The sequence below is a fragment of the Brassica napus genome, chromosome C9 (assembly GCF_020379485.1).
Source record: "Brassica napus cultivar Da-Ae chromosome C9, Da-Ae, whole genome shotgun sequence".
Taxonomy (NCBI): Eukaryota; Viridiplantae; Streptophyta; class Magnoliopsida; order Brassicales; family Brassicaceae; genus Brassica; species Brassica napus.
In genome coordinates, this window is record NC_063452.1 from 32,304,061 (window position 1) to 32,325,965 (window position 21,905).

Sequence of the window (21,905 nt, forward strand, 5' to 3'; positions counted from 1 at the left end):
AAACCCGAAACCCCATACCCCAAACCCGAAACCTGAAACCCGAAACCCGAAACCCCAAACCCCATATTCCTTATTTTCTACTTCATATATTCCAAACCCCCATCTTTAATTTTCTACTTCATATATTCCAAACCCCAAACCCGAAACCCGAAACCCCAAACCCGAAACCCGAAACCCCAACCCCGAAACCCGAAAACCGAAACCCCAAACCCGAAACCCGAAACTCGAAACCCCAAACCCGAAACCCCAACCCCGAAACCCGAAACCTCAAACCCGAAACCCCAAACCCGAAACCCGAAACCCCAAACCCGAAACCCGAAACCCAAACCCCCATCTTTAATTTTCTACTTCATATATTCCAAACTCCCATCTTTAATTTTCTACTTCATATATCCCTAGAACCCCAAACCCGAAACCTGAAACCCCAAACCCCATATTCCTTATTTTCTACTTCATATATTCCAAACCCCCATCTTTAATTTTCTACTTCATATATTCCAAACCCGAAACCCGAAACCCGAAACCCCAAACCCGAAACCCGAAACCCCAACCCCGAAACCCGAAACCCGAAACCCGAAACCCCAAACCCGAAACCCGAAACTCGAAACCCCAAACCCGAAACCCGAACCCCGAAACCCGAAACCTCAAACCCGAAACCCCAAACCCGAAACCCCAAACCCGAAACCCGAAACCCAAACCCCCATCTTTAATTTTCTACTTCATATATTCCAAACTCCCATCTTTAATTTTCTACTTCATATATCCCTAGAACCCCAAACCCGAAACCTGAAACCCGAAACCCCATACCCCAAACCCGAAACCTGAAACCCGAAACCCGAAACCCCAAACCCCATATTCCTTATTTTCTACTTCATATATTCCAAACCCCCATATTTAATTTTCTACTTCATATATTCCAAACCTCATATTTAATTTTAGGTTTCGTCGTTATTTCCTCGTTGTCTTACGTGGTTTTTACGACGTTTAAATCCTACGTGGACATTACGACGATTTCATCGTACGTGAACTTTACGACGATTTCATCCTGCGTGGACTTTACGACGATTTCATCCTACGTGGACTTTACGACGATTTGTGCTTACGTGGAATTAACGAGTGTTATGTTTAAATCCCTAGAATCAGAAACCCGAAACCCGAAACCCCAACCCCCAAACCCCATACCCTAAACCTGAAACCCCAAACCCGAAACCCGAAACCCCAAACCCGAAACCCCAAACCCGAAACCCGAAACCCGAAACCCCAACCCCCAAACCCCATACAAAGGTCCGTGTTTTTTTTACGAGGAAATTGCGAGGAATCACAAAGGCCCGTGTTTTTTAATACGAGGTATTAACGATGATTTAGCTTACGTGGAATTAACGAGGCTTGCTTTCCTATAAATATACCCACAACCCTCATTCTCAAACCACACACAAACTCCCAAATTACACCCTATCTGAAATCACATTCCTTAGCAAAATCCTATTCAAATTATAAATATTTGAAAAAAATAGGAAAAGGATAAGATATTAGAATTCATGTGGGCGAGACTTACGTATTATAATTGCTGGAAGTCTTGCCACATGTTATTCTGGTATTTTGATCCTTTTCCCTTTTTTCTAGTTTTTACACTACGAGGAATTTACGACGATTTCATCCTACGTGGTATTTACGACGATTTCATCCTACGAGGAATTTACGACGATTTCATCCTACGAGGAATTTACGACGATTTCATCCTACGTGGTTTTTACGACGATTTCATCCTACGTGGTATTTACGACGATTTCATCCTACGTGGAATTAACGAGTCCCGCGTTATTTATTTTTATATTTCGTCGTGGAATTAACGAGTGTTATGTTTAAATCCCTGAATCCAAAACCTGAAACCCGAAACCCCAAACCCCAAACCCCATATTCCTTATTTTCTACTTCATATATTCCAAACCCCATCTTTATTTCCATTCCAAACCACAATTCCCACATTTGCTTATTCATAAAACATACTCCCACATTACCTTATTCATAAAACAAACCCCACATTATCTTATTCATAAAACAAACTCCCTCATCTTATTCATAAAACAAATACATCAATCGGATACATCGACATTCTCGTCATCACTAGAAACATCATCATTTTCATTAAACTCGTCTTCAACAGCTTCGTCTGTGGCATCATCGGTAAGATCTTCGTACTCGTGATTATGCGGATCAATGAGAAGGATGTCATCAATTTCTTGTTCAGGTTCCTCGACTTCATTTATCTGTTCTTCTTGCAAAGGTGGTTCTTCTCCACTGATGATTCGTCCTCGAGGTGTAACTTTGATCACTGCTAACCAATTTATACCTGAATCTCTCATCCGAGGGTATGGAAGGAAGCTAACTTGGTCTGCTTGTGAAGCTAAGATGAAAGGCTCGAATTTGTTGTACCTTCGTCCACCGTTGACATCAACTACACCGAATTTGTTAGACCGAACACCTCTGTTGACGACGGGGTCGAACCATTCACATTTGAAGAGGACGCATTTCAGCTTCAGTATCCCTGGAAATTCGACTTCAATAATCTCCGTCAAGATCCCGTAGAAATATGTTTCCCCTTTCACACATATTCCATAGTTACTGGTCGCCCGCTGTCTACCATAGTCATATGTATGAAAAGTATAGCCCCGTGTGAAATACATCTGTGATGTGGTGACCTTTACAAGTGGAGATTGAATTACTTCGTGTAACCACTTAGGATAATCTGCATCGTCGTCGTCATAATCAACCTGCAAAAATAAAGAGAATGTTAATAAAATACAGATAATGTATGAAAAAAAAGTTTTAGTTAATACCTGATTCCGCAACCACTTAATGAAGTGTTGATCTTTCCTTTTGTCTACGTCACTTGTGGATATACCAGGAAATGTTTCTTCGACTTGAGAAACAAATAGGCTGTAAAATCACATTTTATAGGAATGAATCTCTCGCAATTATACAATTATTTATAGTTATATGTGTTTCGAAGTGTCAATATATGTTACCTTTCAAAATAACGCATCAATGGATCTTCGCAATTGAGTAGAATATAGGTGTGTGCACTATGAGCGTCTTCTTCACTCGACCACCAAACCTCTTTACACTTCCCACCGAGTCGCCCAATCTGGCTAAAGATGTCTGGAACACCAGCAACGGCATATGTTGGCGCAACACCACCATCATCATATCTTCTTGGAGCTCTTCTCCGTGTACGTACTTTTGACGCAAAGTAGTACGATGTGAAGTGAGAAACTTCTTCCGTCAAACTTCCAGCAATTATAGAACCTTCAACTTTGGCGAGGTTCTTTGCTTTTCCCTTCAAATATTTCATGGCTCGCTCATACTGATACATCCATCCGTAATGTACAGGTCCACGAAGCAATGCCTCATATGGGAGGTGGACAGCTAGATGCTCCATGACGTCAAAAAATCCGGGAGGAAATATCTTCTCCAAGTTGCACAATAAGATGGGAATGTTCTCCTGAAGCTGTTCCACAACTTCTTCTTTAAGAGTGCGTGTGCTCAGATCCCTGAAAAATGCTCCAATGCCTTTTATATTCAAAAAAAAATTAAACACATTGTTAGTCATATATTATTTTGTAAATTATTGTGATATAATACACTACGTACCTGCAAGTGCTTCATGTACGTTTGTTGGAAGTAGCTCCGCAAATGCAAAGGGCAGTTGTCGTTGCATAAATACATGACAATCATGACTCTTCATCCCGGAGAACTTTTGACCCTTTTCAACACATCTAGAGAGATTCGAAACATACCCATCGGGGAACTTCACTTCTGATGCCACCCAGTTGAACAACACCGACTTTTTTTCTGAAGATAATCTGAATATCGGAACGGGAACTTGTCCATTGCTTTTAATATGTAACTCGCTTCTTGAGCAAATATCCGGCAAGTCCAACCTCGATTTTATGTTGTCTTTTGTCTTCCCTGGGACATTCAATATTGTATTCATGATGTTCTCAAAGAAATTCTTCTCTATATGCATCACATCGAGGTTGTGGCGCAGAAGAAGATCCTTCCAATATGGCAACTCCCAAAATATACTCTTCTTGTGCCAGTTGTGATGAACACCGTAAGAATCTGGCATATTACGAGGGACATGCCAATTACCACCCCAACGAACTGTTTCGTTAGCTCCGTAGTAGTCGATTTGCGCTTCAATTTGTTCTCCAGTTAGATATGGAGGAGGAGTGTCTCTCACAACCCTTTTGTGCCTAAACAAATTCTTGTTTCTTCGGTAAGGATGGCCAATGGGAAGAAATCGACGGTGACAATCAAACCAACTTGTCTTCCTACCATTCTTCAGTTGAAACGCATCTGTCGTTCCATTACAATATGGACAAGCTAATCTCCCATGTGTAGTCCATCCAGACAACATCCCATAGGCAGGGAAATCACTTATGGTCCACAAAAGCATCGCTCGCATCGTAAAATTCGTCTTCGTTGAACAGTCATACGTCCTCACCCCTGTTGACCACAAATCCTTCAACTCTTTTATCAGTGGTTGTAGGAAAACATCCAGGGACCTTTTTGGATGGTTCGGACCAGGTATTAATATGGTCAAGAATAGTAACTCCCGTTGCATGCACATCTCCGGTGGCAGGTTGTATGGAGTAAGAAAGACTGGCCACAATGAATATTGTCTCCCTGACATTCCGAACGGACTAAATCCATCTGTGCATAATCCGAGATACACATTCCGGATATTGCTAGCGAAATCTGGATGTACTTTGTTGAAATGTTTCCAGGCTCTTGCATCTGATGGATGAGTCATCTCACCATCCGTCTGAGTATGCTCGGCATGCCATCTCATCTTTCCAGCAGTCTGCTCTGATTGATACAATCTTTTCAATCTGTCTGTAATTGGTAGGTACCACATCCTTTGGTACGGTACTCTATTACGTCCCCGTCCTTGCGGCTTGAATCGTGGCTTCTTGCAGAATCGACATTCTTCTAGCTTCTCATCATCTCCCCAATAGATCATGCAGTTGTCGATGCAAACATCTATCATCTCCGAAGGCAACCCAAGGCTATAAACCAGTTTCTGAATCTCATAATAAGAATTAGCAGACACATTGTCTTCCGGCAAATACTCTTTAAACAAGTCCGCCCATTCGTTCATGCAACTTTCAGGTAGATTGTGATCAGTTTTAATATTCATCATTCTAGCAGCTAACGACAATTTAGAGAGACCTTCTCTACAACCACTGTAAAGTGGTTGATTCGCCGCGCTTAACATTTCGTAAAACTTTTTTGCATCTATATTAGGTTCTTCATCTCCATCATGAGCTACGAATGCATCAGCTACCATATCATGAACCCTATCATAATCTACCATCTCCTCCTGCTGGTAACTATGTTCATTATGCAAATGATGATCAACCGGTTCTTTTTCCTGAAAATTGCTATTACTACTACTAGCTTCATTCTGATCATAATTAAAACCTTCTCCATGTTGAAACCAGATATAGTAATTTGCCGTGAAACCTCTATTTATTAAATGCTTCCAAACATTTTCACGGTTTGCCAGTTTCGAATTGTTGCATTTCCAACAAGGACAGAACATCTTACCACTTTCTTGGGCGAGCGGTGTTGAATCTGCTTGATGCATAAATGTCTCCAGACCCGCAAGGTATTCTTTCGTCACTCTCCCGTTAGCATCTCTATGCATATACATCCACTTCCGCAACTCGTAAATATTCCCGGAGCCAGCCATTTTTTTTTCTTTCACGTTTTTTGTTGTTGGTGTGTTTAAAATGATGTTTAAACATCCATATTTATAGGAAAATTCGAATCTGGTAGTTGTAATTTTGCTATGAATTTACGACGAAAATTAATTAGGTGGGCAAAAAAAACGTGTAACACCTATAAAGTTGGTGGATTCAAAAATTTCCTCGCTAAATACACGTAAACTATTCCCTCGTAAATACCACGCAAAGTTTACGTCGCTAAATACACGTAAACTATTCCCTCGTAAATACCACGCAAAGTTTACGTCGTATTTACGAGGAAATAGTTTTTCCTCGTAAAATACTCGTAAAGTTACATCCACTTTACGACGAAATATTTTTGTCGTTACGTTACGAGGAAATAACGATGACTTTAGTTTTTCACGTAAATTCGTCGTAAACTCGACGCAAATTTACGAGGATTGTTTTTCCTCGTTAATTTTCGTCGTTAACCATGTGTTTTCTTGTAGTGATTAGGAAAGGATCACTCAGCCGGACTATGGGAATATGATCTCAGACGGATCGAATGAAAAATGGTGGATTGAAGGGTCGCACATAAGTTGCGGAAGGCTGTTGATATTCCCAACTCCAGTTGTTGCTAGATATGATACACTAGACCAACAAGGGAGAAATGAATGGATCGAAGGGTCGCACTGCAGATGTTGAAGTCTGCTGATATTCCCAACTCAATATCCTAGGATATGACGCACGTAGACAACAAAGAGGATGATTCCCTGGATATAACGCATCAGGACGAATCGGTTTGATCCCTTGGGTATGACGCACCAAGATGGATCGATAAGATCAATTGATATTACACACCATTGAAAGAAAAGTGAAAATTATTCTCAAGGTTCCAAAAATAATAATCAAAGCTCATTTTATTTCATTGATCAAGTGACCTTTATATAATAGGCAAAGCATACAAAAGGTTGTAATGCAAAAGACTAGCCAAACATAGAAATTAGCAACTTAAAAAAACAAGGAAGACTTGACCAAAGACTTTGATTTGACCAAAATGATGATTTGACCGAATTTGGAAAGTTTGGAACAAAAGACTCTTCGGTGGTCTCGTGCTTCCGCATGGTCGACGGTCTTTGAATTGCCGTCATATTGATATATTATTCGACCATTGCTTGTATTTTCTTGTTGGGCTTTTCTTTCTTTGGGCTGAAGCATGTCCATAAACATATTTTCATAAATCGTCAAGTCCATGTCATTTAAAACTCAATCCCATAAATCAAACCTTCTTGATTTGTTTTGCTGCTGATTCGGAGCACATCACATATTGAGCTCAAGAGAATTCCACCTAACCACCGAAACAAAGCACATGCTAGAAAACCGCTCTTATTCGGATAGGCGAATGGAAGATAAGCCCTCCACAGCCACCGGGACCTGCGCCATGAAAGAAGCTAACGCCACAAGGATTGAATCCGAAGAGTCTCTCCCTAAATAAATGAATGAAGCAACTCATGCCGCCACCGAGGAAGCAGACCAATTCGACAACACCAGCACACTCGCATGAGGGACAACCTCTGAGAACCGGAGACTAACAAACATCGTACATGAGGGCTCTAACCTACTTGCTTCGTCAGAACGCCACAGCCAACTCCGACAAGCAGAGAGAGCTCAGAAATCAGCATAGATTTGACGGAATCGCCTTCTAGCCACAAGAACAAACCGTAACGACCTACACATATATCTGCCGGCAACAGCTCACAACCACCACCGAGGTAGATGACCAAGACCCAAAACCTAAGCCGACTGCAGCAATCTCTCACTGGTGATGAGAAAGAGAGGGCCTGCGAAGAGATCTTAAATCATTAGCCCCCCTATGAAGAACGCAGGTTCTCTTCATCAATCACGCAAGCCTCCACCAGAAGAACCAGAACGAGACCCCGAGCACCACCACCGAGCCCCGACAGACCGCGGAATAGACCACCCACGCTCCTACCCTTGACACGCCTCGCCACTGCTCTAGAACTCAGGGCAGCGACGCCTGAGACGAGCCCACAACAGACAACATATCGACGATCGATGGAGAAGGGAAAGGAAAAAGAGAAGAGCGAAAAACAAGGGATTAAAGAAATGAAAGCCCTCTTACACCGTCAATGACGCATGCTCCAAAACAGTGGAGAGGCAAAGCGGAGAAGACGAGAGAAAAGAGAGTTTACATATCTAACTTGTTAACTTATGGGATGTATCAAAACTGATTTTGCGGTAAATTGGTGATATATTTATTTTATTTCTTTTTGTCATTTATCGAAATGGAAATTTTTTTTTTGATAAAAGTGTTAATATTATATTACCATTTTCTAGTTTTTTACAGAAATTACTAGAATTACAAGCAGCCGAATACAAACAAAAAAATGTTTTTTTTTTACAAGCATTTTTATTTTACATTGAAAAATCGAAAAGTCTACAAATCCGCCTCGCTCGCCCGCGACGTTACCCTACAACGATTTATTATTCCGGTATCCGACTCCGACCATGAACCGCCGTTGATTCTGCCCTGTATATTTCTCGCCTTGACAGCCTCAATCAGAAATTTTCTTAGGGTTTGGTTTAGGAAACGGAGTATTAGAAGATGATAAAACGATCTAGTAATTGCGCAATTTGCGAGAATACGAATCGTGCTTCTATCTGCAGCGTTTGCGTTAATCATAGGTAACATCGATTCTTTCGTAATCTGAAGAATTTCCGCTTTTTCGGTGTTTGATTTTTTTTTTTTGGTTGTCTTTAACAGATTGATTGAGTATAATACTTTGTTAAAGTCACTAAAGACTCGACGAGATTCTTTGCATTCAAAACTGAGTGAGCTATTGGAAGCTAAGGTTTGTGTCTCACGAGACTCCATGACCACTCTCTATCTCTTTTTGTTCTTAAACTCCTCGAGTGTTTAGGGAAAAGCTGATGATCAGAAGAATTGGAGATTCCTTCAAAACGAGAAGATTTCAAACTTGAAGAATAGTCTTCGGCGTAACAAGGAGCAACTAACCCAAGGTATGCTTTTAGTCAAACTCCAAGGATCAAGGACCGAGTTCTACCCAAGTAACGTGTCTTATGTAATAATATTCACAGGAAAGGCTAAGATTGACAGAGAATCTCGTGATCTCAAACTTAAATATGGAGTTCTCGATTCAGCTCGCTCCACGGTAGGAAAAAAAATCAAAGCTTAAGAGTGATTGATGTATATAATGTATTAATGCTTTTTTATTTTTTTTTAAATATGTTGGATTTTGGTTTTGCAGCTAGAAAAGATTAGAGTAGAGCAAGTGGAAAAGTATTTTCCCAATCTAATATGTACGCAGAGCCTTGGCCATGTAAGGAACGGAACGGAACTATATTGTGCTCTGGATATGAAATCTCGAACCAGATATGTAAAGAGTTAGTTTTCGTAACTGCAGATGGCAATTTCGTCTGAGCGCCTTCACAAGCAGTCAGTGGTTGTCAAGCAAATATGCAAGTTGTTCCCTCAACGCCAAGTAAGTTCATTATTTGCATATTACAGCTTCTTGGACTTGTGGTTTTTACAATAGTTTCTCTATACTGTATTTCAGGTTGGCTTTGAGGGAGACATTCAAAACGGTTCAGGTGATCCGTTTAATCTCATTTGCAATTCACGTCTCCCGAAAGGTCTGGATCCTCATTCCATCCCATCAGAAGAACTCGCTGCGTCTTTGGGGTAATGTTTGTTTAAGGCTATACATTCCCCCTAGTGTGTTTGGTTTTGTAAGACATTTTCTGACATGTGGAGTAGGTTGATGGTCCAGCTTCTGAACCTTGTTGTTCACAACCTAGCCGCTCCTGCACTCCATAGCTCAGGTTTTGCGGTATGTTATTTTCATCTTCAATAGATTGCACTGCATATATAAGTAAAGACTTAAACTTCACTGTCCGTTGTGTTTTCACCACCACACAGGGCTCTTGCTCCCGTATATGGCAACGAAATTCGTATTGGGACGCACGTCCTTCTACTCGAAGGTACAATAGTTTTCTCTTTTCCGAAATGGATAAAATGAAACTAAACAATGCATCCTTCTGGTTGCAGCAATGAGTATCCTCTCTTCATACCTCGCCAGAATTACTGTACAACAAGCGTTGAAAACTCATGGACAGATAAAAACTCCAGCAATTTTGGTATTGCTTCCATGGATTCAGATAGGAAAGAAGCGCGTCTGGACTCTACAGGAAGAAACAGCTTTAATTACTCCTCTGCTTCTCCTCATTCGGTTGAGTCACACAGAGATCTACAGAAAGGAATAGCTCTTCTCAAGAAAAGCGTTGCGTGCTTGACTGCGTATTGTTACAATTCTCTTTCCCTCGAAGTGCCGCCCGAGACCTCAACTTTTGAAGCTTTTGCCAAATTATTGGCCACACTTTCGTCATCAAAGGAGGTCCGGTCTGTTTTCTCTCTGAAAATGGCTTCTTCAAGGTACACCACATCTTTTGTAAAAATCCTTTACACCTGCTGTTTTTGGATTTAGCTTCCTGATGTTTTCATATGTTCTGTTGTTGCAGATCATGCAAGAAGGCTCAACAACTCAACAAGTCCATTTGGAACGCTCACTCTGTCATCTCAAGCTCCATACTTGAGAGTGCCCATCTTCCGGTACACGTTAATTCTTCTTTTTCGTATTATTTTTGTACTCCAACCATAATCAAGAACATTAGTTGTCGCTTTATAACCCATTTAACGATTTAAAAATTCATACTGTTTCCAGTAATGTCGTACAACACATTTATAGGTTTAAATCCAACTCTCCCGGAAATGAGTAAAATTTTGTAAATGTCGATTGGGATTAATGTTTTATTTTTCCATATTTCTGTTGTCCTAGTAAAATCTCTAAAACACTAATATTTTCTGGCAGAGGAACGCAATTTATAACCAGGATACGAACTCAACAGCTAGTTATCTCTCTGCAACTGAATCATCGGAGACCCGGAAGAACAACGATATGAACGGATGGGATTTGGTGGAGCATCCAAAGTACCCTCCACCACCATCGCAGTCTGAGGATGTTGAACACTGGACGCGTGCTATGTTTATCGATGCCAAGAAAAAATGAAAGGTTGATTCTTGCTTTGTTGTATGATGCGAAAACTTCTGTAAATATTGTCTTACGATGTACGCATCTGTAGATTCTATCTCAACCGAACAAGACCAAACGAAGACGAATCTTAGTATTATGGTGTTAATTTTTTTTTTTAAATTCCTTTCCCGTTAATAGTTTAAACATCTGGAACTAGTTGACACAAATTTTCTCGTTTTCTCCTTTTACCTACCGGAGATATGCTATGTTTTTTTCCTTCTCCATTATGCAGATTTCTTGTTGACTGTATTTTCAAATGCGTCAATTACAAAAGCTGCATTACTCTAAGGATATAGATGACCGGGTGGTAAAATCAACTAACACATTTTTTCGTGCTTGTTTTAGTTGGAAAGTATTTGTGCTATTTTGGCAATATAAACATGATAGTTTTCTATGCGTTAGTCCATCCAAATAGTCTGCCATATGCTAAAAAATCACTTATTCGCATCTGAAAAAAAAATTATACGAATTTCGTATGTAAAAACACTATGCGTTCATAGTTGTTGCAACTCATATAGAGCATGGAGAGGAACACAAACTCTTATTGCATACAAAAATTTGGCGGTATATTGTACAGTGTGAAAATTATTGGCCATATAGAATATTGTCTTCCATGCTTTCCAAATGGGTTGAAACTATCATTACATAATCTAAGGTAGACATATCTTCTCTCATACAAAAATTATGGATATGTTGATTGGAAATGCTTCCAAACTTTTGTATTTGAAGGATGTCTAATTTCACCATTTGTTGAGTGCTCTGCATGCCATATCTTTGGTTGAGCTTACAACATCTTCAATCTTTCCGTTAAAGGCAAATACCACATTCTTTTGTATGGCACCAGAACTCTTCCTCTCATATCCTGATAAAATTTGCATTTATCCCGGCCCTCATCAGCTCTCCAGTATATGTTCTTCTAACCTATCTGCATTCTAAGGTTCACTAGTACTACCATATTCATAATCAGTTTCTTCATTAAGATACCAAATCTTGTAACTCGGTGTAAACCCTTTCAAGTACAAATGAGTCCAAACATCCTAATTTTTAATATTCCTATTATTTTACAAGTAGAGCAGATACATCTTAACATACCGGTATTTGCTTCTGGTTGTCGTTGAGATAACATCATGAATTTACTAATACCTCTTGTGTATTCTTCTTTCAGTATATTGGTGTTTGAATCCATATGAAGTTTATCCATCCACGATCAAAAATAATAAAGAGTAGACATGATTTTTTTCTTTTGGGGAATGAGGAAAACTCGTGTTTACAGAAGAAAAGTTACCAAAAATTCCAACAAAATCCGACGAATTTCCGACGACCAAGGCCGCAGTCGTTGGAAAACAATACAATGCTCATATTTTTGAACGGCTATAAAACAGTCATAAATATCCGTCGTAATTTCTTGGTGCATGTTGCTTGATTTAATTGTGTTAAAATATTGAGCAGTCGGAAGCAACATTCAGAGACATCTTTTCATCACACTGAAAACAATGTTTGCGTATTGGTCTGGTTTTTCCTTTGTCTCGTGCATGTTTTTTGGATTATCAGTAGCCTTGGAACATCAGAGCTCACATATGGTCTTCTTCTCCTACATTTTTTCTTCCGAAAACCAAATTTCGAATTTATCAGCTTCTCCAATGATGAAAAGTGTTTGGTGATTCCAGACACTGTGTCCATCAAAACACATATTGATTTTCTATTCCTCGTCAATGAATAATTCACTACTGGTAATCAGATACTCATGTTCCATATCGAAGGTAAAGAACTTTCTCTACGTCACATTTTTGGGATGAATCCTAGGTATCATTCATGTGTAAAGCTCATATCAATTTGATTCTTTGTGGGTAAGTAAAGTGGTTATAACGACCCATTCACAAAATATTTTTATTTTCAAAAAAATGATGGATCATAAGTGTTTTCTGTATAATGACTTTATGTTTCTAAGTGTTAGATCACTAGTTAAAACAATAGAAGAAATCTTTATGGAAGACAATTTTAGAAAACTTTCATCAAATTATTGGATAGAATACCAAATAGATTTTGTGCAAGGATCCTCTTTACCAAACTGACCTGTTAATAAACTTATCTTGTGAAAACAAAGAAGCTCCAGAAGAAAGTGAGTGAGCCTATGGATAAGGGGAACATTTGTACAAGCATGAATCCAAGTGTTGTACTAGCTCTGCTTGTTCCCAAGTAATAAAAAACTTAGACGATGTGTATGCATTGTTGAACTATCAATAACAACACAAGTATCGCTATCCTAGTCATATATTAAATGATGTGTAGGATAGAGTTCATGGATCTAATGTGTTTTCTACGATAAACTTGAAAAGCAATTACCATCAAATCAAAATGAAAGAAAGAGGTGAATGGAATAATGCATTTGTGACTAAGCATGACTTGTATGAATGCATGGTTGTGCCTTTTGGATTGATTTACGCTCCTATTACTTTTATGAGACCGGTGAATCTTGTCCTGACGACTTTAATAGGAGTCCTTGTAATTGTTTACTTTGATAATATCCTAGTCTTAATTAGATGTATACTTGATAAACATGTGGGACATTGACAATCAGTGTTGAGAAGTGTTCAGGAAGGAAAAACTTTATGCAAATTTTTTAAAAAATTATAAGGATAACCTTGTGTTTCTAGGATTTAACCGAATATTTGATGTATTTATCTGCATCTAAAATATCTTATCCAGTACATAACTAGATTTAACCGAATATTTGATGTATTTTTGTTATTTTGACTACGACTCTAGCTGGTGACCATTAAAATATGAATAGAAATGAGTATGAAATGAATGAATAGAAACAAAATAAAAGGAATGAGAATGAATATTTATTCCTTTTGTTCCATATCAATTTTGATAAGGAATATTTTCTTCTATAGTTCCTTAAAATTCAAAGAATGACAAGGAATCAAACGCAGCAAAAATTCCCCATAAATGATGCAATTTTTAAGGAATAAATAGGAATTGGCTATTCTCTTTAATTCTTTATGTCACCATTTGGACCCTACATGAATCCGCCTTTAAAAGTGACTAAATATAATATTTTTAAATGTTGGCTACCTTTTCTTGAATGATAGTATAGTTATATTTTTTTTTTCAAAATGGTTATATAGGAGAATTTGCATAGTTTCACTTCATCTTTTATGAAATATCAGAAGTATTATCACTTTAAAAAAAATATTTGCGGGTAAATTGTTTAATTTACTTCACCTGTGACATTTTGATATGTGATAAAAGTTGAGGTGAATTTGACCATTCACCACAACAGGTGAACCCAAGTATTGTTTTACTTTAAATTATCAATATTTTAACAGCATAAAATGCATGACTACTGTTACACCATCCTAAGAGATGAATTTAGTATGCATCAACTGTTTTCCCACTCTAAAAGGGGTTTTTTCTCTCTCTAAAAAAAAGAACCTTTCTAGCTCTCCCAACCTTCTGCATTTCTGATCTTCTCCGGCGTACGGGCCACCGTGCCCTTGCCGCCAGCGGTCTTCCTCTTCCCTTTAATCTTTTATTTTCCTTTGCATCTTTCCCCTTCCTTGGTCCCTCTCTGATATATAAAAGCCCTAGATGTCTGTGGGTGGATCGAAGTTTGCATATCTGGGCCCATGTCTATTTCATCTTGAAGCCTCTTGCGTCCGGTGTCTAGATGAGGTGTGGAGAAGGGCAGGTTGTCGGAGGTCAGATTTTTGGGTGGTGAGAAGTGGGTCAAGATTTTCAAATCTAATTTTTTGACTCTCTTCGATCTCGAACTGGTGGCACGTGGGAGTCTCTTGGCCTCTACCGATGTGGCTCTGCTTGTCAGATGATGCTAGCATCTGCTCATAAGTCGGACTTTGGTGGCTTCTTTCTACCCGGACGTGCAACGGTTTCAACACTTCTGGCGGTGTCAGGAGAAGTTTTATGGTGGCACGTGAAGCTTGACGTCTCTAGTTTAGCGCGTGGAGAATTCTGGTGCTCAGGCGCCGGCCAAGTTGTCAGTTTCTCAGTTTCTTTGGTTACTAACTTCCTTGGTTTCTCTCGGTGGTGGCCTTTTGTTGGATTTCTCCAGCTTTGGGTAGCTTGAGTTCAGTTCATTATTGTTGTTGTTGCCGAGCACAGTTTGACACTTTATTATGTGAAGGAAATCTCTCTCTAGTTCTTGGGGATAGTCTTGCGTGAAGCTCTTGGAGTTTCGTGAGTCATGGTAGCTCCGGGTTTCCGTTGTAATCGCGTGGTTAGAATCAATCATCCCAGCGTCGAGGATAGTCTCTCGTTCTCTTCGGCGGATTGTTCCTTTTCTCTCGTTCTCGAACAGCTCCATTTTCAGCCCGATTTGTGTCAAGATCTTGCATACTCAGGTTGGTGTCATGGAGTACGGTTGCGACCCTTTTTCTCGGAACGGCATCATGTACAGGTCGTCTCCAGACTTAATAAATGCCCAGTTTGGTTGATGTGGGTGTGCTTGGCCTCTTCCGTTGTTGTCTGTTCGTTCGGGCAGTTGCTATGAAGCACTCAGCAAGCTGTTCTTGGATAGGCCAGTATCTTTAAGAGCGGATTATTGGGGAGGCCAAAATTATCGGATTCCGTCTTTTGGTTAAACTTGGCTCATCTTTTTGCGGCAAGTTACTAAAGCTCTTATTCTCTGTTGAGTCATAGCTTTTTTTGGTGGTTCTTCCTTCTAATGTTGGTGTTGACTTGGCCAAACCTCCGGATAGTGGTTTTGGTTTGTAATGTATGCCTTTGTTAAAGGTTAGATTGAGTTTTTTTTAGGATTTTTTTTTTGCTTTTTGTTGTCATCTGTAATTCTGTCAAAAAATAAAAAAAAATGGTAATAATATATTTACATTTTTACCAAAAAAAACCGTTTTCCCACTCATTTGGTAATTCTTCTAAAAAAAGTCTTTTCAACCCAACAATTTTATCTCCTCCGACTTTGAAGAAAGTAATCAACAATCAAACCTAATATTATTGATACCTCTGAAATTTTTCAGCACCCAAATGGAAGGATTTAAAGACAGTTTATTAGAAATGAAACTGAAAGAATCAATTATTCACTTATCGTTTTTAACGCAGAATAGAAACATAGCCATCATAAAATGACAAAGTGCATCGACATTGAACTATATGTTTATAAAAAAAGTAGATATGACTTTGGGGAGCGTTAGTATGTGCGAGTGCGTATGTATTTTCTATTTTGAAAAAAAAAACTAGAGTTTTAGAATCACATTTTTCGCATGCAATCCCTTCTCACATTTCATGCATTCAATCGACAAAAACATAAACTTAGCAATCACATGATTGTGCTTATATGTTCATCCGCTAAAGAATAATTCTCAAGAAGAATAAAATATAATATGGAAGTATTGACCAACAACAAAAATAATAGATCCAAATGCAAGAAGAAAACAATATAAGTAAACGATTTGTAAGAAAATCAGTTAAAAGATACTTGAGTAAACATGCACTCATCTCTAGTGAACAGCAACAATTTCAGATATGGCTATTAAAGCTCATGATTAAAGATCATTTTGCTTCCACGATGAAAATCATGTTAAAAGACTTCTTGCCAGGTGCTCTCGCGCCGTTGCGAATGCTTGAGTTAATGTCTACAATTCAAAAGGCAGAAGAATTGTCAGATGCATAATAATCACTATGAAGACTATCGCTTTGCTCAAAGAAAGTTATACTGCATCACACCTGTTCAGAGAGTGAACCACTTGCTTCTGCGCTCTGCATTGCTACTTTTCCCGCAATGACATTGGCATCTGTTTCCAATACCATCCTGAACATATAACACAACGCACACATGACTGTCACCGTGATAGAATTCAAACCATTAATATCCTTCTTGATTCATTTCACCAAAGAACCACACACCCAAAAGACTTCATCAACGAGAGAAGTCTCTAAACAAATGCCCTACGCAAAACCTTTAACAAATCCAAAATGCCCCCCACGAATAATCTGAGTATGCAATAGCTATACACATCCCTAAACAGCCCCTAGGCTAAGATACGATAGTCCATAACTAGACTTAACAAGAAGAGCTTATCACACTGACTGTAGATCGAACAATAAATTCTCATAGTCCATATTATTCTTTAATCTGCAAATAACTATGGCGCAAGGCTAAGATGTTAACACAGTTATAAAATTGTAGAATAGAACCGAAGCATACCCCTGATCAACCATCTCATCAAGGCACAAAAAGATGAGATCCAAGTTTTCAAGGGCTTCCATCTTTTCAACATTGTTCCTGAAAGGATGCTAAATTTTAATTGCCTGACCAGGAAAAGATCCAAGTCATTAGTTAAGGGGAGTTTAGTACCTGAAAAGTAATGCAACAGCATCAAAAAAGCCTTGTAGAACAGATGATAAGATGAGCTCGTTTTCATCTTCACCTCCGGTAACAAAGAAGTGAAGGTCCTGGGCAAACTTATAGACAACAATGTTATTCTCCAACAGCGTGATCTCTGCTGCAAGAAAATGTAACATTGAAAGCAATTAAAATATGATATAAATACACAAAGAAATGTGGAAATTTCAGTTGCGTCTTACCTTCTGTGCGAGCATTGGTTTTAGCGGTCTTCGTGAAGACATATTTTTCAAAAGCTAACTTGGCAGCATTAGTTGTCCAATCATCCGAGTAATACTTGACAGCCACACGTTTCCCTTCAGAGTCTAGAAGAAGAATGTTCTTTACCAAAGGACAAGAATCCTGTTTCATTACAAATTGGAAAGTCAGGTGTAAGCATTAACATAGAAGCAGAAGCGATAATCCATAATAAATAATAATAATAATAATCATCCCCGGTCCAAAATTGGTTTGAAAAGTTTTTGATTAAACTGAATCTGACCATTATACGAATATACAAAAACATGACACATGGCAGCTCCGGTAGAAAGAATCCAAATCATCTAGTAACAATAGGGAAATTTTCAGCAGCAAAAGAAGGTTTCTAGAAATCTACCACAACTTTTGTTTCTAAAGCTTCCAGATTGCTTATGGGGGAGCATGAATCACATATTTGGCACACTCTCCAAAGAAATAGTGAACCACTTAAAGAAAAAGAAATCCATAGGCATACAATCCACATAGAAAAGTGCTTGATAAGACAAAGAATTGAGAAACTAGCAAAACTACATAATACTGACGTAAAACAACATTCCATGAGGTGATAGATATACTTACATTAGCCCTTGACATTGTTGTTGAACCAAATTACACCTGAAATGGTGATAAACCAAGTGTTATAAAAACAAACTAACAAACAAATCACTTTGGTAGATCTTCCAACTTCTTATCACAGTCAGTGAACACCAGAGAGTACAATTTCGATTTTTAATACAAAGACTTACAATCAGATCTATAAGATAGAACCGGGAACCAATACATTTACAAAATAAGTGTCATACATAAGACCAAGAAGATCTAAGAATCAACAGAAACCAAATCCTATTTTTTAACGAATTGAAAAATCTCATCAAGGCAACTGTGAACCAACGGCTGCAGATTTAATCCAGATCTCTAGAAAAATAAATCGAGTGTATAGCCTATCGATCTGATCTGATCTGATCTGATTGATTCGGAACATAAATATAAGAAATGGAAGCAGAGATCGAAAGGATAAGGCGATCACTTACCTTTGAGATTGAAGATGACTTGCTTGAGCCTATGGAACTAGGAAATAAGAAAATAGTACGCGTGGTTCTGATTTTACCATGTAACCTAGATGTTTTACAAGGAGAACCTCTTTATTTCATATTTGATATATATATATTTTTTAAAAATAACATATTATCAAATTATATTATATTTAAAAAAAAAAAATAATGATAATAAATAATAATAATTACAAAAAACTAGGTCGTCGACTGAACATTAAACCCTAATTAAACCATAAATCCTAAACCCTTGGCTAAACCCTAAACCTTTTAATAAATTCTAAATTTTAAATCAAAAATATTAAACACTAAAACACTAAATCCTAAACCCTAAATCTTAAATCCTAAACCTTTGAATGTTTTAATGTTTAGTGTTTTTTATTTAGAATTTAAGATTTATCCAAAGATTTAGGATTTGACCGAAGGTTTATGGTTTATGGTTTATGATTTAGAGTTTAGGATTATGATTTAGGGTTTAGGATTTAGTGTGTTGCTGACGACGTTAAATTTTTTAAATTTTCCTTTTTAATATTTTAATTTTAAAAACATAATATAACTTGACAATATTTTATTTTATTTTTTAAAAGATATCGAATATGAAATAACACAATCTTATTGATTGGTGAACCTCGGAGTTCACCTTAGGATAAACCCAAGAATAAGTCTTTTATAAAATACTAGCATCCAATACGCTCTAAGGACGGGTAAACATTTAAACAACATAATATACATAATTTAAATTTAATGGAAATTTTGTTATTTTTAGTTAAAAACATTCATTATTTTTATTACAACTTGTACTATTTTATTCTTGTTTTTAGAAATAATATATTTGTTTCACCATTAAAAATCTATGTAAATATAATTGTTTTTTTCGGGCAACTTCATAGAAAAAAAATAATCTCTCTCTAATTGGCGATTTCCAGTGTACTAACAATTGCCTTTTTTAAATCTCTTCCCTCACTTTCAATGGATCTTTGCCGGCAATCCTTTTTGCAACGGTTACCCTATAAAAGGAAACCTGATTTTATTTCCCTTCTTCTTCGTTCCTTTCCTTAATTGCATCCCAAGAATTTCTCTCAACTTGATTTTCTTTCCTTTTTCTTTGAGAAAAGATCAATCTATACTAGTAATGATTTCTTTTAAGGTAGTTTCTCAGTTTTGCGTGATTATAGGAAGCTATTCTGGAATATCTTTTGCCTTTCTACCCAAGGTGGTTCAGAACCGTAGTATTCTCTTCATCGGAAACTCTCCTGTCCGAAGCAACATGGCTGATTCACTGCACAAAGCTATTCACTCGATGTCTTTAGAGGAGGAGGTTCCGCTGACTCTCCCGAATGATCCCCGTTTCAGAGTCTTCGATGAGAACGCTACAAGTCTACTGGGTTGTCTACTCAATCCAGACTGTCAATCAATGAGTCGCATGATTGACTACATGCCCACTGCATGGAGGGTCCATGGCAGAGTTCGGGGTATTGCGCTATCCAGGGAACGCTTTCAATTCATCTTTCAACGAGAGGAGGACTTGTTGACGGTGCTAAAGGACCGGCCCTGGTCGTACAACCATTGGGCTATGGTCATGGAGAGATGGACTCTCAACCCTCCGCCTGATTTTCTCCAAACGATGCAGCTTTGGACCAGGATCCGTCATATACCTATAAATTTCTACACATCAGAGACGATGTGGAAACTAGCTGCAGAAGTGGGTCACATGGAGGAAGTGGCCTACGATCCAAAAATCTCTCAGACAAAGGACTATATTCGGGCCCTGGTTACTTTCAATACTGAAAATCCGGCGAAGGCGTCTAGGAAACTGGACACTGGTGGAGAAATAGTGACTATAGAATTTGAGTATGAGAAGCTACATAAAAGATGCTTTCATTGTTTGCGCTTACCGCATGAAAAACTAAGGTGTCCGTTGCTGAGAAAGAATCAAAACAGAGGACTTGCTAAAACAGGGGAGGGTGGGCCTAGCTTATCCATTCAGGTGGCTACACCGAAGGAGGTATCTGTCAAAACCGGTTATGCAAGAGGGGCCTCCGGGGTTCCCTCCTCTATTCCCAGAACTCCCGATCAATGAGCAACGAATGGCGATGACGTACGTTTCTCACTCAGACGAAACAGAGCGTAACGCAAGAATTCTCAGAGTCAAACAATTTATTGCTGATGCGGCGGAATCGTCTATCATCAAGACGACAAAAATCACAACAGATCTTGATAAGGCAAAGGCCATGTGTATCACTATCATGATATTACCTCACGCCTCCAATGGCCAAAGCAGAGTGATGGTGCTACATTTTCATCTCCACTTAAGGAATCTGTTAACGAGAGTGATGCTGAGTCGTCTCACTCCTTAACTGTTCAAGTTGTTTCTACTCCATTGTTGGCTACGACGGGTTTTCAGATAGGTACTTCTATGAAGGATCCTTCTGCCGGTACTAACAATGGTAGCAATAAAGCTAGATGTCGCCCGCCCTCGTGGAAAAGGAGACAGTCTCATACCAGCAACAACAAAGCCCCAGATGTTAATTCGGCCCTGCTTGTTGGAACGAACCAATCTGATGCGGATCATACTCTAGAGACAAGCTCTAAAAGGAAACCTGAAACAGACCTTGACTTTCCGGTCAACAAATCGACCAAAACCCTTACTCTTTCGGTGGCTTCCGGTATGAAGCCGCTGCCATCCCAATGAGTATCTGGTGTTGGAACTGTCAAGGTGCTGGGAGCACTGAGACAGTTCAGGTCATTCGGGAGGTTAGGCGGCTACACTTCCCGGATTTTGTGTTTTTGATGGAGACAAAGCAAAAGTTTGAGTATGTTTCTGGTTTACAAAAAAGTTTGGGTTACGACAAATTATTTACAGTGGAGCCGGTGGGTTTGAGTGGTGGCTTGGCTGTGATGTGGAAAGATAGTTATAATGTTGAGATTCTCTCGAGTGATAAGAGAATTATTGACATGAAGGCTTCGTATGGCTCACTGTCCTTCTTCTTGTCATGTGTCTATGGTGATCCTGTTGTGGCACGCAGAAAGGCAGTATGGGACAGATTAGTTGCTATTGGCTTACTCTTGGATGAGGCTTGGATTCTTGCTGGAGATTTCAACGAGCTCATGTCTGGCGAAGAGAAAGTGGGTGGTAGTGAGAGAAGTGAGTCCACCTTTTGGGACTTTAGAAATATGGCGCAAAACTGCAAATTAAAGGAGATTAGAAGTTCAGGCAATGTGTTGTCTTGGTGTGGTAAAAGAGACACAGTCTGGGTTCAATGTCGTTTGGATCGCAGCTTTGGGAACGATGAGTAGTTTAACTTGTTCCCACGTTCTAATATGCATTATGGAGCCATGTGGGCCTCTGATCACAGACAATTTTTGATCA

The 21,905-nt window shown here is 38.7% G+C and overlaps 3 protein-coding genes across 4 annotated transcripts; 2 read left to right on the plus strand and 1 right to left on the minus strand.

Annotated features, from left to right (window-relative positions):
* Positions 1-8,148: 8,148 nt before the first annotated feature.
* On the plus strand, positions 8,149-10,987 carry LOC106422154. The gene is made up of 12 exons (XM_013862980.3): positions 8,149-8,438; positions 8,518-8,605; positions 8,675-8,774; positions 8,853-8,926; positions 9,023-9,094; positions 9,179-9,256; positions 9,332-9,456; positions 9,532-9,604; positions 9,694-9,755; positions 9,823-10,206; positions 10,293-10,383; positions 10,643-10,987. Exons 1-12 carry the CDS (start codon positions 8,359-8,361, stop codon positions 10,838-10,840), a joined length of 1,425 nt encoding a protein of 474 aa, XP_013718434.2. The 5' UTR covers positions 8,149-8,358; the 3' UTR covers positions 10,841-10,987.
* A 5,210-nt stretch (positions 10,988-16,197) lies between these two features.
* LOC106422082 (coatomer subunit zeta-3) lies at positions 16,198-18,639 on the minus strand. Of its 2 annotated transcripts, none has more exons than XM_013862907.3 (7): positions 18,515-18,639; positions 18,063-18,098; positions 17,429-17,588; positions 17,199-17,343; positions 17,049-17,126; positions 16,568-16,652; positions 16,198-16,476 (listed from the first exon to the last, which is right to left on the minus strand). In XM_013862907.3, exons 2-7 carry the CDS (start codon positions 18,075-18,077, stop codon positions 16,417-16,419), a joined length of 543 nt encoding a protein of 180 aa, XP_013718361.1. In that variant the 5' UTR covers positions 18,078-18,098; positions 18,515-18,639; the 3' UTR covers positions 16,198-16,416. The 2 variants fall into 2 exon arrangements, with proteins under 2 accessions (XP_013718361.1, XP_013718360.1); XM_013862906.3 differs by having other exon boundaries at positions 17,199-17,346.
* Positions 18,640-19,667: 1,028 nt separating this feature from the next.
* On the plus strand, positions 19,668-20,615 carry LOC106422096. The gene has a single exon (XM_013862926.1). The coding sequence runs from the start codon at positions 19,668-19,670 to the stop codon at positions 20,613-20,615; it is 948 nt and encodes a 315-aa protein (XP_013718380.1).
* The last annotated feature ends 1,290 nt before the right edge of the window (positions 20,616-21,905 follow it).